General features: G+C 22.1%; 1 protein-coding gene across 2 annotated transcripts in view; it reads right to left on the bottom strand.

Moving 5' to 3' along the window:
- LOC134830008 (uncharacterized) overlaps nt 1-17,322 on the bottom strand; it is a 31,973-nt gene extending 14,651 nt beyond the window's left edge. Inside the window, exons 1-2 of one of the 2 annotated variants that reach the window (XM_063843344.1) lie at nt 17,082-17,322; nt 10,219-10,577 (exon numbers count right to left, since the gene is read on the bottom strand). In XM_063843344.1, the coding sequence (XP_063699414.1) occupies nt 10,219-10,452 (234 nt within the window). In that variant the 5' untranslated portion in view covers nt 10,453-10,577; nt 17,082-17,322. Of the gene's footprint in view, nt 1-10,218; nt 10,578-16,942; nt 16,989-17,081 lie in introns of those variants that run through there. The other variant, XM_063843345.1, reaches the window with a different exon arrangement.

Genomic DNA, 17,322 nt, shown 5'->3' with positions numbered 1-17,322 from the left:
TAATTTTTTTTATTTTTTTTTTTTTTATAAAAATAATTTTCAATTTAAAAATAACGAAAGCTGAAAAATAAATAAAAATTATAAAAAAATAAATAATTTATAAATTAATAAAATAAAATAATTAATAAATGAATAATTTAAAATTAAAAAAAAAAATAAATTTTAATTAAAAAAAAATAATTTTTTAAAATTAATTAATTTAACTAAATTAATTAATTTTTAATTATAATTAATTAAAAATTTTATTAAATTTTATTAATATTAATATTAAATTTTAATTAAATTATTTTTTTTATAAAAAAATTAAATAAAATTTAAAATAAAAGTTCGCATCTCTCTCAAAAAAACTTCAAAACACGAATTTCTCACAAAAAAGCAAACAAGCTGCTCCGCGAGAACATTTAACTTCTGTGAACATGACCATTTTCTCATGATAATTATTTCATGTCGTGCCAATAATGACATTTTTTCCATTACTTTACTTTTCCATAGAACGCAGTTCGAGTAATGTCAGCGCAAATCTTCTCATGCTTTTTGTCTCACATTGACGACGACGACGATACGAGCGAATAAATGCTGATTCATGAAAGCTTTAATTGAAAGGTATATCTCGGTAACGTTCTAAAGAAATTATATTTCAAAGTTGTCATGTCACACATTATAAATTATAGATTTTTTTTCGCTCTCCGAATGTTTTCATAATTTAGACATGATCTTCGAAGAAATAATAAATAAAATTATCAGATAAGCTTCTATTTGTTCAGCTTTACTTGCTTATCGTCGGTGCATCGCGATTAGATAAAAAAAAACTTCAAGTTCGTTCAAAAAATCAAATACAAAGAAAAAGGAAATGACTTCTAAGCTTTGAAAAAAAAAACGAACAAGGTTTTGTTCCAATTTAAGTTATTTTACGATTAGTCCAAGTCATTGACATAATGATTAGATTTGAAGCAAAAATCGCAACAAAAGCACGTTTGCTGATAAAACAACGTCGACAACGAAAAAAAAAGTGAACGGCATAATTTGCTTCTGTGAGTCACTTTGAATTTATCAGCAAGCAGCAGAAAAAAAAGGAAAATATCGCTTTACTTTTTATTATTAATGGAAAAAAATACAATAGAGCGATAAATAACACAAAAAAGCTCATATCAGGCTGAATTTAAATTAATAGCTAATTGTTTTTGCATGCAAACAGCAGCGGGTTTTGGTCCGTAAAGACAAATAAGGCGATTATGAATAATGTTGAACGTAATCTAACCCAGTTTAGGTGAACTGATATTAGTTTAATGGCTTGTGAGATAAAGGTTGGGTAAGAAAAAAATGTTTGAAAATTGTCCACAAATTCATCAATTTAATTTTATGTTAATTTTTGTAAAGAATTTTCGTCATCTGAATAGAAAATTATGGAAGATTTAATTATTTTTAGATAAAAATTTAAATTTTTTCATAATCTTAATGATTTTTTAATCAAAAATTACAAAAAAAAAATTAAAATAATTTTTTTTGAACAATTTTTATTTTAATATTATTTTTTTATTTTATTTTTTTTTAAATTAATTTTTTGATTAAATTTTTTTTAAACTTAAATTAAATTTAATATTTTGAATTTTTTTTTAAACTTATTAATTTAAATTTTTCAATCAAATAAAAAAAATTATTTAATTTAAATTTTTGAATAAAATTTTTAATTATTTTTTTTATAGTTTAAATTAAAAATTTTTTTAATAAAAAAAATTCAAAAAAAAAAAAAAACTTTTAAACATAATTTTTTTTTTTATAGTTAAAATTGTATTTAATATAAATTTTTAATTAAATTTTAAATTTAAATAAAAAAATAATTTAATTTTAATTTTTGAATAAAATTCTTTATAAATTTATATAATTTTTTTTTCAAAATTTAAAATTTGGTTTTAATAAAAAAAATTAATTTAAAAAAAAAAATTGGTAAAAATAAATAAAAAAGTGAATTAAAATATCTTTTAAACATTTTTATTTTTTTTCAAAGCTAAAATTAATTTTTTAATTAAATTATTTTTTTTAAATAAAGTAAATAAATAAATAAATTTAATAAATAAATATTTAAAATATCTAATAAATTATATTAAAATAAAATTAAAAAATATTTGACAAATATTTTCCTTTCTAAAATTTATTAATTCGACAAAAATTCCTCAAATCATAATTTTTCAACTACCGCAATTCATAAATCTGCTCTAAAAATCCATCAAGTAACGCAAAAATGACATTATCTCCGGTTGTAATCGAATTTCCGGTACAAAACTGCCCAATAACTTGTGACAGTCTGCACGACACTCGCTCAACTTTAACAGCAATAATAATGTTCAAGGTTGCAATTCTTATAAATTTTTATTATTTTTTTTTTTACTTTTAATTCAACATGAAAAATTAAGTCCGGTCATTCTTTTTAATAAAGTAATAAGGAGATGTCAGTTAAGTGTTGGCAAAATTAGAATGTAGCACTGCGCCAACAATTGAGCCTCATTATTGGATCATTAATTCACCAAATTGCTCGCTTTGATTTATAATTTGAAATTAATAACTATTTGTTCGGGTTTTTTTTTGTGCGTTGCTTCGATATGGGGGGAATAGGAGGAAAAGATACCACACAAATATCAACCTTGACTTCTCGTTCGCGCTTGTTGTTGTTACTATTAATAATTCGAATCGAAGCATGTCAATTAAGGAACTGAACTGACATTAAATCGATTTTGAGCCATAATTTACACAAATATGGGTGAGTTCATTGCTGCAACGGCGTTTTTTTGTGCCTTTGTTGAGGTAGGCTTACAGCGTTGTTTGTTAGGTGTCACTCGAAAGATGATAAATACGATTTTAATGGACTGTTGTGACCTACTTCATAACACTCAAAAAGTCTCGGCGAAGACCTTGTGAAGCTCTTGAGTATTTTTTTTTTTGATTTATTTAATTTTTAAAATTTTTCGAATAATTTTTAAATTTTTAACAAAAATATTTTTACATAAAATAATCATTAATCAAACGAATTCTTCTTTTTTTTCTTCTAAATAGCAAAAAATAGCTAATAAATTATAACATTCTAAAATATTTCACAAAACTCGTGATAGAAACTGACTCACGAACCGCAAAAAATAAAAAAAAGAAGCTTAGCTAAAAATTTAAATAGGTGCGATTCGATTAAAGGAGTGTAATTACCGCCATACAAAAATTCAAGTCAAACCACAATAAAAAGAGACGAGACACAGAAAATAAAAATATGCTGCTTCTCGAGATAATTTGCAGCGCCATGTTTCGATGATTTCTGCCACTTGCGATGATTTTCATGTTTTCGAGATCGTGGTAGGTCTTGCCTACGCACTTCTTCGTGAAATAAGCATGAAATTAAATGTGTTAATGATATTTTGGTTAAATGTTTGTAAATTATTTATGAGACGACGACGACGACACGAACGAGAGAATTTTCGGTTGATTGATTGAAGTTTTGACGTTTTTTGGACATGCTTTTGATAGTTTTCGATTGAAATGGGTACGAGATTTATTTTATTTGCGATGAAATGGCAAAAAAAAATTAAGAATTTGTGGGAAATGATGGAATTTTTGATGAACAGAAAAATCATTTAAAATTTAAGTATTTAAAAAAATAGTTAAATTAATCAAATTTTTAATAAAATTATTTTAAATTAAAATTAATAAAAATAAATTAAATTTTAATAAATTTCTTAAAATTAAAAATTTAATAAATAAAATAATTTTATTAAAAAAATAAATTAAATTAATTAAATAAAATTATTAAAAAGGTTGAAAAATTAATATTATTAATAATAAATTAAATAAATTAATAATTTGTTAAATTAATTAAATAAAAAATAAAATAAATTAATCAAATAAAATTAATATTAAAAAGGTCTAAAAAATTATTAATTAAAAATTTAAAATAAAAAAATTATTTAAATAAAATAAAATAAAAAATAAATTAAAATTAAAAAATAAATCAAAATAAAAAAAAATAAATTAAAAAAAAATAAATAAATAAATAAAAAAAATTCGAAATTATTGTAAATTTTTTAGTTATTGTAATTATTTATTTATTTTATTTACAAAATAAAATTTTAAAAATTATTAATTTAAATTTTAATTTAATTTATTTAAATTATTTATTATTTAAATTAAATAAATTTTTATTGAATTATTGAAAAAATCAATCTTGACCAAAAATTCATTAAATCGAATCAAAAAAAAAAAATTAAAATTTATTTTGAAGATTTTTATTAATAAATATATTAATTTTTAAAAGCAAAAAAAAAAATTGTAGGAATATTTCAAAAAATAGCAAAAAAAATTTTTTTTTAATTTTTTAATTTAATAAAATTTTTAAAAAACTTTCCTTTTTCTTTTTTAAATTTCAGAAGATTTGCTCTTAGCGCCAAATTGACTTTGAAACAACTGAGAATAATCATCTTGTTAATCATCTTTGGCATCAATGCGTGAACAATGGAACAATAACCCGGCATCCAATCATTTCCCTCCGATCAAATTGACGTGCATACTTTCGCGACTGCCACATTCTATCACACAACGTCGATCTACTTCTACTTTTTTTTCATTTTCTCATCTTGTCTACGACTCGACGACGACGACGACACACAAAACGACTGAAGATGATCTCATTTTTTCCGCACTTGTTATTTTTTATGATTTGCAGCTAGCTCAATATCAAGACATGGAATGTTGTTGTAGAAGCTAGTTTTTTTTTTATTATTTTTCTCCTCTTTTTCTCGTATGTGCAACAAACGACGACGATGATGATGATGCTGATGATATGAATTAAAGAAATTGTTTCGAAGAACGTTTTGTTGCCTGCATAAGAGACTGATGCGATGACGATGGGTGATACAAGTCAACTAATATGGACAATAAAATGCGGTTTAAGTGCGCCATAAATCTGAGCAATGAATGTTGGATTGCAACCTACGCGACGACGACGAAGGGAAAAGAAAGCAAGTAAGATGTTCGATTCGACGAGTGACAAGTGTAACGTTTTTCTCCCGTTCCCGTGAAATCGCTTAAAAGGACTTGAAAAAAATAACAATGGAGTGACGACACGATCATTGAACCTGAAAAACACGCAATTCTATTGAAAAAAATTCAGTTATTAGCGTTAATAATCATGTTAATGTTAGAACATTGATACACACGATTGGAACATTCCTTGCGACGATCAATCAAGACGCCTTTCATTTTTTCTTGCTATCACTCAAATTACATCTCCTCGCAAGACTATATTTTTTTCTACAACCGGCGTCGTCGTCGATCGTTCGTTCGTTGATTTAATGTTGAAAAAATGTTGCCAAGGTATTGGAAAAATAATGTTAATAAATAATAATAACAATTATTGTGGAATTTTTTGATTAACTTTTTTTTTTGCGTTTTTATTATTTTTTTCCTGTTTGCGTTTTTTTTATTTTTTCTACGTAAATATAATTTTTTTTATCGAAATATTTTAAGGGATTCTTATGTAAATCAACGTAAATCAGAAAAGCAAGCAAAAGTCAAGCAACAGCACGTGTTGAACGTTAAAATATAAAAAAATGAAAGGGAACTGTCACTTTTGGTTTTTATTATTTCATCAACATCGACTTAAATGGGAAGAAATTCACTTTTTGATGTACAAAAAAATAAATAAATAATTATTTAAAAAATATTTTTATATTTTAAATTGATTTTTTTTATTTTCTTGTTTTATGATTTTTAGTTCATTTTTATTGTTTTTTTTTTAATTTTATTTATTTAATTTATTAAATTATTTTTAATAAATACATAAATAATTATTTAAAAAATATTTTTATATTAAAAATTGATTTTTTTTTCATTTTTATTAAATTTTCTTGTTTTATGATTTTTAGTTCGTTTTTCTTATATTTTTAAAATTTTTTTGAATTAATTTATTAAATTATTTTTTCAAAAAAATATTTATTTTATTGAAGAAATTTAATTAAAATTTTAGTAATTTATTTAATAATAATTTTAAAAAAAATAATATGATTTAATAAATTAATTTAATTTATTTAATTATTTTTTTTAAATTTTATTAAATAAAAAATATTTTTTATTAAACAATATTTTTTATAAATATTTATTTGATATTTCGTAGCTAAATTTTTTTAAAAATTAATTAAAATATTTTTTAAAAAATCTGTTAAAAATGTTAAAAATTAAAAAAATTAATTTTTTGTATTTTTTTTCAACTTAAATTTTATAATACATTTTAATTCGATTATTATTGTTTTAAAATTAATTTAAAGTTCAATTTACTTTTTTTTTTAAATTTTTTATAAACAAAAAATTTTACAAAAATCGAACTAAAAAGTGTAAAATAAGAAAATAATTTTTTAAAAGTAAAAAATAAGATTTTTATTAAAAAAAGTAAATTTATGTTTAAATATTTAATTTCTCACAAAAAACTATTTAAATTTATTTAAACATTAATTTATTTTATCTTTTTGTTTAAATCAATGAAAAATTTGTAAATAAATAACTTTAAATCAATCGCTGAATGAAGTAACGAATTTCAACATTTTTTTCTCATGTTTTTTTTTATTTTAATTTTTTGTCTGTACAGTAAAAGTTGTAACACCTTTCGCCTCTTTGCTTCTCGCTTTACACACTTTATCACAGCAGCACGTCGTCACAGTGCGAGTATCATAAACAAGCACGAAGTTCTTACAATGTTGTTCGAGCAAAGATCAAGATACGAACCAAAAAATGTTTAATTATCGATACAACAACAAAACATTGAACAAACTCTCACAGAAAAACACACACGAACAGACGAAAAAAACTGAACGAAAATAAATAATCATCATAAAATAATTAATATGCGAATTCTGTGTCGTCGTACGTCGAGTGGTTGGTCATTGATATGCTAATGCTAATAAGGTACGAAAGTTTTTTTTTGAGTATATATGTTTAATATGTATGTTCATAACATGAAGAAAGTCATTGACTTTTAGCATTTTTTTCTTCTTGTTTTTCTTTTAGCTGTGTTTACGTATAATTTAAAAAATAACGAGTTTTTGTTTTTTACGAAATTTTTTAAAAAGAATTTTTGGCGCACATGTCAACCAACTAAAAAACACTATCAAACATCAACCCAGTTCCGAAATAGGTTACAAACGCTATTATTATTATTTTGTAGTAATAAACAAAAAAAGCAGCTGGAAAAAAAATTTATTTACACAAAAAAGCATGTTTATCACTTTTCATTGTTAATGTCAAAACATGACTCCGTACAGCTTATTTTGTATTGTTTACAGCAAAAAAAAAAACAATTTAATGATAATTTTTACTGCACATACCTACGAAAAATAATAATAATAAACAAAAACGTGAGAAAATCATGATTAGTGCAACGTTAACAACTTCTACAACAGCTACGAGTTAAAAGCAGGTTCCATATTAAACTTTTACTATCAAGATTATCATGATGATGATGATGATGATTACTATGATAATAATAAAAAATATCATCTTACTACTTATGTTCTTTTTTAGAGCATCTCCGAGATGTTTTGTTTATTTTAAGAATTCACACGAATTGTAGTTTTTTTTTAATGTTACAATTGTTTTGTGTTTGAAAATAAAAAAAAACAACAAAGTTCACGCTTCTTGTAACTTAATATTTCAAAGTCGATGTCAAAAGTGCTGTTTATGGAAATTTATTTGGGTTAATTTCTTATTATTTTGTTGTGTAAAGTTATCCGAAAACTAGGTTTTGAGGTTCTAAGTGAAGAAATCTTTTGTTATAAATGATGATTGGCAATTTATAAGAGAAAATTTTTTTTCGGAGTCAATTTATATGAAAGTTAACCTTAAATGGCATTTTTGATCATTATTCATTAAAAATAATATTTTTATGAACATATATTTTTATAACTTTTGTATGATTTTTATTGAATTTTTTTTTTGTTCATTTTATTATTTTTTTATTTAAAAAAAAAATTAATTAATATTTATATTCAAATAAAAATTAAAGATTATTAAAAATTAATTATAAATTAAATTTTTATTAAAAAATTTTTTTTTAAATAAAATAAAATAAAAAATTAAATTTAATTAAATTAAAAAAAAATTATTAAAATGTAAATTCATTAAAATTTTTCATAATAAATTTTAAAATAAAAATTATAAATTTTTTATAAAATAAATTTTATATAAAAATTTAATATATTTATTATTAAATTTACATTTTTCAATTTCAAATAATTATTATTTTTTTATAATAAAATTTATTTTTAATAAAATTAATATTTAATAAATAAATTAATTGTATGAAAAGTTTTTTAAATTCTTTTTATTTTTTATAAAAATTAATAAAAAAAATTTTTAAATAAATAAAAATATATGAATATCAACATATATTTTCTAAAACATACATGAATTTTCTAAAAAATAATAAATAAATATTTATTTTAAATAAAAATAATTAATAATAAATATTAATAAAAAAATTATAAATTCAACCTGATATTTTTAAAATTATTTTATAAATTAATAAAAATATGATCTTTTAATAAAAATCATTTATTATTTCTTAAAATAACAAACAAAAAAAAACACAATAGAAGTGCAAACTTTCGCAACTAATCGTGCTCTTCCATATTTGAAAAACAAAAAATCTTCAACAAATAAAATAAAATAAAAAATATTAAAGTTTAACGAAATACAAAGAAAAGTCATCCATGACTATGACATGACACAAGGCCAAGGGTTACAACACCGTTTTAAATTTTATTCGGACTTCACACAATGCGAATGCTCATGAAGTTTATGTATGATGGCCCACTTTGTGTAATTTTTTTACATCTTTTACGACTACTCTTATGGAATAAAGTTAATCATTATTTATTATTACAAATTTTTTACAGATTTTTTTTTCGATTTTTTTTAAGGGAGAGTGTTGATTCCTTTATTTATGAGTTTTTTAAATGTTAAATAATATTAATAAATAATTTTTTAAAAAATTATATCGATGAAGGAAAAAATAAATAAATTCAATTGTAATAATTTTTTTTATTTAAATTGTGAATTTTTTTGTACAATTAAAACCGATGTTGATTGCATCATAAACAATAAATTTGTATGTTTATTATGTATATTATTGGTTGTTTATATATAAATATATAATTTACACCTCTTCTTTTTGCAATTTTTATTTATTTTTATTATTATTTATTTTTTTTTTTATTATTATTTAAATCAAATAAAAAATAATAATTAAATTAAAAAAAACAAAATTAATGAACTTTTAATTATTGCAATTAAAAATAATTAACCAAAAAATTTCACATCTCACGCCAACTCACATAACAAAAATTTTATTGAGTAAAGTCGGCCAAACATTTCGATCGAAAATAACGGCACAATGATAAATGATGTGCAAATATAGGAAATTTTATAAATTCTTATCGTTCGAAATGTGTATCGAATATTTCGAAAGCGAAAGAGAATATTTCCATCAAAACATCAACAAGCCAACACAATAAAAATTACATTCATAAATCAAGTATATTAAAAAAAAGTAATAATAAAAAAGAGAGATCAAATTTTTTTTTGTGTTATTCGCGCTCAATATTAAATAAAAATGTTTGTTATCGATGTTTGTTGTCATTTTTATATTATTATCTTCAACATGTTGATGCGTGTTCAATATTTTTTGCTTGTTTAACTTAAATTAAGGTCACTTCAGGCGATTGAGTCACAATTTCGTCATATTTCTATTCTTAACTTGCTTTAAAGAAGTTTTGAGTTGTTTATTTATTTATTTAGTTTAAAAGTCTTCAAAGTGCTCTTGAACCGCCGCGTGGCATGATGTCGCTTATGACATCATAATTAATTTAAAAAATATTCAGGTGTCGTTTTTTTATTTTTTTATGATAAAAAAAAACTCACTTGACTCAATTTTTCAAGAAGAAGTAACGAAACGACATTTGCATAAAATTCCAATTTTTATTACAAATTTTTAACGACATTGTTTTACACGATATTTTTATTGTTTGTTATATGGCAAAAAAAAAATAAAAAATTAACCGGAAGACTTTATCCTACTTTTATCGTAAGCCTGTGTGAACGTGTCAGCAAGTTAACCGCAAAACAATCGACCAGCATAATAATTATAAAAGTTGTAAAAATTTATGCGGTTTAATTCGAGTTTTGATAACTTACCGCGTCTTTAGCTTTTATCTCGTTAATTCCTGCATTTTTGCTGCTAACTCCGTTGAATTTTTGATCCAATATCACTATTGGAGGGGAATTCATCACTGATGACGCCTCGTCTGTTTGTTGTTCTGTTTTTGTGTAGAATATACTTTGACGTCGTTCGATTGTGTTGTTTGCAGATCCATTCGAAATTCCTGAACTGCCATTCGTTAGAATGTTCGTTGTACTTGTCCACTTCATTTTTGTCACAATTTTAACTTTTTTTTTTTTATAAAAAATACTTTTTTTTAGTTTATTTAAATTTTAATTTTTTCACAAATGCTTTTTTATTGGTAAAATGAAAGGCCATCATAGAGAGCAAGAATCTGCAAATAAAAGTAATAAAAATAAAAATTATATTTTATTGTTATTGGGGAAATTGTTGCAAGTTAATGTGTGTAAAAATATCTTAAAAATTGCTAATGACTCTATAATAAACACAAATAAAACATTAAAGCTTCACTTCATGCGAGTTATTTGGATATAAAATATACTTTAATGGTATAAATTTTATAATAATAATTAATTTTGTAGTCATTTCTTTCTCTTTTTCTATTCCTAACTTGTAATTTTTTGTATTTTATTTATTTATATTTTATTGTAAAAGTGCTTTTTGAGCGATATGACGTCTGTTAGTGCAATAAAATAAATAAATTTAAGATAAAGAATTATTTTAAAAAATTTTTTATAAAAAAAAATAATAATAATTTACTTTAATTCTTAATTTATTCATATTTTATTTAATTTATTTTAATATTAATTTTATTATTTATTTTTTTGTTATGTTATGTTAAACATAATATATATTTTATTTAACATTTTTTTCATTTTTAAATTTAATTTATTTTTAAAGGAATAATATATTTTTATTAAATTTTTTGTTTGATTTTAAATAAAAAAAATAATTTTAAAAATAATTTAGTTATTATTTTAAAATTTAAATGTTTAAAAAATATCAAACAAAAAAAAATAAATAATAAATTAAAAATTTAATAAATCAAGGATTAAAGTAAAACATTATTTTTATATTTTTTTTATTTTTTTTTTATTTTTTATTTTTTTTTTTATTTTTTTTACCTAATTATTATTTTTTTACTTTAATTTAATTTATTATTATTTTCTTTAAAAAAAAAAAAATAATAAAATAAAAATTAATAAAAAATAAAATTAAAGTAAAAAAATAATAATAAATTTAAAAAAATATTATGACGATTTTTAAAAAATATAAAAAAAAGTTAAAGGAAAATTAAATAATAATTAAATAAAAAATTAAAAATATATTTTATGGAAAAAATATTTTATTTTTAATTTCCTTTTTATCCGAAAATGGACAAAATAAAAAAGGAATAAAAATTTTTAAATTTAATTTAAATAAAAATTTAATCCAAAAAATTAAAAAAAATGATAAAAAATTAAATTAAAGTAAAAAAATAATAATTAGGTAAAAAAATTATAAAATAAATAAAAAAATAAAAAAAATAATGTTTTACTTTAATCCTTGATTTATTAAAAGAAAAAAATTAATTAAAAAAATATTATGACGATTTAAAAAAAAATCCAAAAAAGTTAAAGTAAAAAATAAATAGTAATTAAATAAAAAATTACAAAAAATTATTTTAAAATTTATTAAATAATGTGAAAAAGCACTTTGATCATTTCTCTCTCAACAAAAAATAATTTATATAATTTTTGATCTAATCTCATTTTTAATCTCCATATAATTTACAATTTTATACTATCATAATATTTTATTTTATACCTAATTAAATTTAATCGATTATTATTACTATAAGCCTGCTCAGTAGTAAGAAACCCAAGAAAAGACACAAACAACAGCAAAAAACTATTTTTTTATTGTTCGATACAGTTAACAGACTTTTGCTATTTCAGTTTTTTTTCTTTCGATGTTTGTTTTAATCCTCATTTAAATGATTTGAGAGTGCAATAAACTGACAACGAACAACTGTTGATATGTGTGAGTGAGTTTCTTTGGCTTCAGAATCGTAGCAAAAAAATAAGCAAATATGATAATGATCTGTGTTTGTTTTTAAATGACTTTAAAAAAAAAAGTTGCTTGTTGTTATGATGAGGCTCGTGTTTGCGGATTGTGAACGAAGGCAAAGAGAACAGATGTCTTCTTTGTTGTTGTAAATTGATACAATGTTTCGAGTTCTCGGTTTTTATGCAAATTTTACAAGTTTTCTATCAATTAAGGTGAATTCTTGAGCTAAAAATGGCTTTTCATGAAATTGATGTCAAATTATTAAATTCACACGAGAATTTTTCGGACAATAAATTCATTTCGTCATTTTTTCGTGGCCCGTACGGGCGATTTATTACCGAAAAAATTGTGGAAACGTGTCTCGAATACGAAAAATCGTGCGTAAACTCGTTCGGTAACTGAACTTTTTTTTTTTGTAGAAAAATATTAAAATAAAAACAAATTGAATTGCAACACATATGTAACTATAAAATAGCGAGCAAACAAGCAATGATGCATAATAAAACGCAAAAATTGCTGTGAAATTATTCAAATTACGATTATTCACTCACACGACGCCGATTCGGAGCGAAATCTAAGTTAAGGTCTAATCAGCAACTAAATCCATAAATAAATCGCTAAGTAGCTCACATTTCGGCGTGCAAAGAAACGTTTCTGAGTCAATAGAACTGTATCACGTTAACTTTTTGAATAAACAATGCACTACGTAATAATAATAGGAGTCTTACAATGTTCGAGTCTTAAACAAACGAAAGAATTTTTGCTGTTTTTTTGTTTTGGTAAAGACCTTCAAACTGTTTTTACGTGTCATTACTTATGTTAAAGTAAACGAACATAATTGGAGTTCTTGCATGCAGTTATGGGCATGTCTGGACAATGAAATGTTTTTTTGTGGCATGTTGTTGAAAAGAGCTAAGTGAATTATGGCCCTCGGATAGACTTTTTTTAACATTTGGTTAAATTGAAGTTTGAGAGTTGATGAAGCAGAAAGAATTTTTTATGGAAATTTTATTGAAAAAAGAAACGTATGAGGGTTTTAATTGATTTTTTTGACAATAAATGTCTGAAATTTAATTGATTTTGAGTAAAATGTGTAAAAAACTTGAACTTGAATTTTTAAATTGACATAAAATTAATCCATGAAGATCAATGTTAAGAAATTTCAGTCAAAATGTTTCATTTTTTAACATTGGAATTTTAAAAAATATATTTTAAGATAAAAAAATATTAAACAATTAATTAATTTAATGAATTGATTTAATTAATAAAATTATAAAAAAAATAAAAAAAAATAAAAAATAAATAATAAATAAATAAATAAAATAAAAAAAAATAATTAATATTTTTTTTTAAATTTTTAATTAATTATTTATTAAACTCATTTTTGAATTATAAAAAATAATTTAAATCTGAAATAAATCAATTTTTAATTTGAATTGTTTTTATTTTAAATTAATTTTTTTAAAATTTTTAATTATTTTTTTATTTTTAAAATTATATCTGAGATTTATAAAAACAAAAAAAAAAATAAAAATTTAAAAAATTAAAAAATAAAAAAAAATTAAATTAAATTAAAAATAATTTATATCTGACATTTACCAATTTTTTATTTGAATTAGTTTAATTTTTAATACTTTTTTTTTAAATTTTTAATAATTTTTTTTAAATTTTAAAATAATTTAAAATTAAAAAAAAATTATAAATTTAATATTTAAATTAATTTTTAATCGAAAAAAGAAATTTTAATGAGTAAAAAATATTTCTCTAAATTTTTTTTTAATTGCTCATGGTATAAAAAACCTTCATTAAGGGCAAAGCTCTAACCTTTAATCCCAAAAATATGTCAAAATCTGTCATTACATCAAATTCTTATCTCCTAAAATCACTTAAAATCTCAACCATGAAATGTCAAAAAACTTCAATTCACAAAAAAAAATAATTTAAAAACTATTCTCAAAAGTGTTTGAACTCTAACAAAAATTCTCCAACCAAATTTAATCACGACGAAACGTTTCTCGATCAATCACTTCTTAAACAACTTCTATCTGAAGTACACGAGATACGCAAATATAAATTTATTTTTACGGTCCCATAAAAAAAACAAATAAGGAAAAATACTTTGTGATTTTTTTTTTGTTTTTTGTACTTTACTTCACATAAAAATTAATAAAACATGCATTAACCACACCGCAGCAACAAACCGCCTAACTAACAACAAACATGTGTAATAACAACAATATATAATAGTAGATCGCTATTTCAAGGTTTATTTAATTTTTATTTTTTTTTGTGCTGCAAATTATTCAGAAACAGCTGACTTTGTATCCGTTTCGCTGTTTGAAGTTTTTTTTACAATGTTTGCACGAAAAAAAGCTCTTGTAAGCAAAATTCACGAAAAATGTAGAAAAACTGATACAAATCGAACAATAAACCCAACGGATATCGCTTGTCTACATTTTTTTTGTCTTAACTCGGATTATTTACACAGACGAGCATTTGTCGCAGTCGCAGCACGAGGTCAGCATTCGAATTCCTCAAGTGTCTCAAAAGCGAGTTACGTACAAGAAAATTGTTTAAAATCGAAAAAAATTTTACGTCACAACTGCATATTTTAGGGCCACAAATTACATTTTTATCCATTTTTATCTCAGTTATGAGTCTATTTAAGTCTTTTATTTATTTTTTTTTTGTAGATCGGAATTCCATCACAAAACACACACGCGAGTACGTGGAGAAATTTTATCTTGCATTCACATGGGATTCCAGACTGCTATAGGTAAAGCTGCGAGACAACGCAGACAAACATAGATTTAGATGTTGTGAGAAGAAACGAGAGATAATAATAAAAATTGGTACAAAGTGAAAATATTTGATTTTGGTGCATTTTTATATATTTTTTTTTAATTAAAATTTAAAAAAAAAATTTTAAACATTTTTTTTAAATTTTTCGAAAATTTTTTTCTATAAAAATTTTTAAAGAATTAAATTTTATTAAATTTTCTTACTGCAATTTTTATTTGATAAATTAATTAAAATTAATTTTATTTTGATAAAAATATTTTTTAAATATTTCTTTTAAATTTCAATTTAAAAATTATTTTAATTTTTATTTGATTAATTTTTTAAAAATTATTTTGAATTTAAAAATTAAAAATTAATTTTTTTTTTTTAATTAAAAAATTTAATTTAATTAAAAATTTTTAAAAAATTAAAATAAAAAAAATAATAAAAATATAAAAAATAAAATTATTTTAAATTTAAAAAAAAATTTTTTTTTCAAATTTTTTTTCTTAAAAATTTTCGTAATTTATTTTTTTTTTTCAAATATTTATTCAAGAAAAAAATGTTAACAGAAATTTTAAAATTTGTAAAATTTGTTTTTTTTTTCATAATGTGACGCACCAACTGCATTCCTCATGCTCATCAAATTAAAAATTTCAACGTTGGTTATGTCGTAAAAACAAAACAATAACGAGAAATAAAGACATTTGAAACCCTTAAAAAAACATGGAAAAACGGTCAATTTTGCGCATTAGAGCAGAACAAACATTTCAGCTCATCATCCATTCGTTCGTTTCTTTAATTTACGGTCTTTTAACTCTTTATTTCTCTTTAGGTTTTTGGTTCTTCATGCGCTATGAACAATATGAGGCAAGTTTCTTTCCATTTCTACTAAAATTTCAAGTCTCAATTTTTTTTAAATTATTTTTTTTTCGTTTTTAGAAAAAATCAATATTTTGCCATAACGTGACCTGATGCCATATAAAAAAAAATTATTTCAAAAATATGTTGGTCTAATAAGATTAAGTATAGGACTTCCCAAAGCACGAAAAAACTCACATATTTGTAACAAATTATTCCGAGAAACGACCCCATTCCGGCACGTAAACAACTAAAGTTTTTACACGTTTTAATCTCGTAGAAGAGAGAAAAAAAAGTCGGTTCTACTTCTAAGTACATTTATATACAAGAAAGGAATTTATTTACGGCGAGCATTTTTTTACATAATTATTTCGCGCGACTCGTATGAAAAATTGTAAAGCAACGGTACAAATTGATTTTATTTAAATGTTATGCGGATTGTTTTTTTTGCCCATTTTTTGCTCGATTTCGCGCAAGAATTTCATGTTTTAAATTTTTCAACTTTTCCGCGCGAGGTTTACGACCTAAAATGTAGCAGAAAAATCGATAACATGCAATAACGTTGACTGAACTTTAATTTCCGGCAAAACAGGTCGTTGTGTCGTCGTCAGGGAAAAAAGCCGATAATCAACGACTTTCATCCAATTTCAACCCGTTTAGCACAAAAAATATTTCGAATAACTCTCGCGATGGAACTCTTTGAAAAAAGAAGTTGAAAAAAAGGTGAATCGTTAATGTAAGCAGAAAAAAACTAGTTTTTAAACCAAACGACCAAATTGTACACTTTCATGAACGTTTTCTGTACGAGTTTGATGCCGGAGTAGAGATGATGATGTATGTCTGTGGTTCTTTTATGATTCTTTTTTCAACCTCTTCTTCCTGCATCTTGCATGCAGTGCACTGAACAAACATCACATTTTTTTTATAACGTTTTACAAATACACACAGCAACCTGTAACGATGTGCAGCATGAAGGAGAAGACAATGATTTTATGCTCTTCTTCTTATGTTTCTCGTTGGCATTGCATTGCATGACCATTATTTTACCTTTTATGCACTTTTTTTTTTATCACAGAGACCTGATTTTAATTTTTTTTTATTTTTCAAAAATTTCACTTTGCACTTTAAAATTTTTTTTTACTTTCAATCCTTTTTAATTCTTATTTTTTAATTAATGGACTTTTACCTGATTTATTTTATTTTGAGGCAATTTTTGTTTTGAACCTGTTTCTAGAAATTTCCTTTAATTAATTTCTTTTTTTAGTTCACTCCGTTTTTATTTTATTTTTTTAAAAATTATTTTCCAATTTTTTTCAAAAGTGGTTTAATCCTTTCAGCACAGGTCCGTTGTTCAATTTTTCCGTAAAATTGAAAATTGTAACCGATTCGTCAAAAAAACAATGAACAACGCGAACGAGCGTGAGCGA

This window comes from Culicoides brevitarsis, chromosome 2, assembly GCF_036172545.1.
Source record: "Culicoides brevitarsis isolate CSIRO-B50_1 chromosome 2, AGI_CSIRO_Cbre_v1, whole genome shotgun sequence".
NCBI lineage: Eukaryota > Metazoa > Arthropoda > Insecta > Diptera > Ceratopogonidae > Culicoides > Culicoides brevitarsis.
The sequence above is the reverse complement of the archived record's forward strand: the minus strand, read 5'-3'. Positions and strand labels throughout refer to the sequence as shown.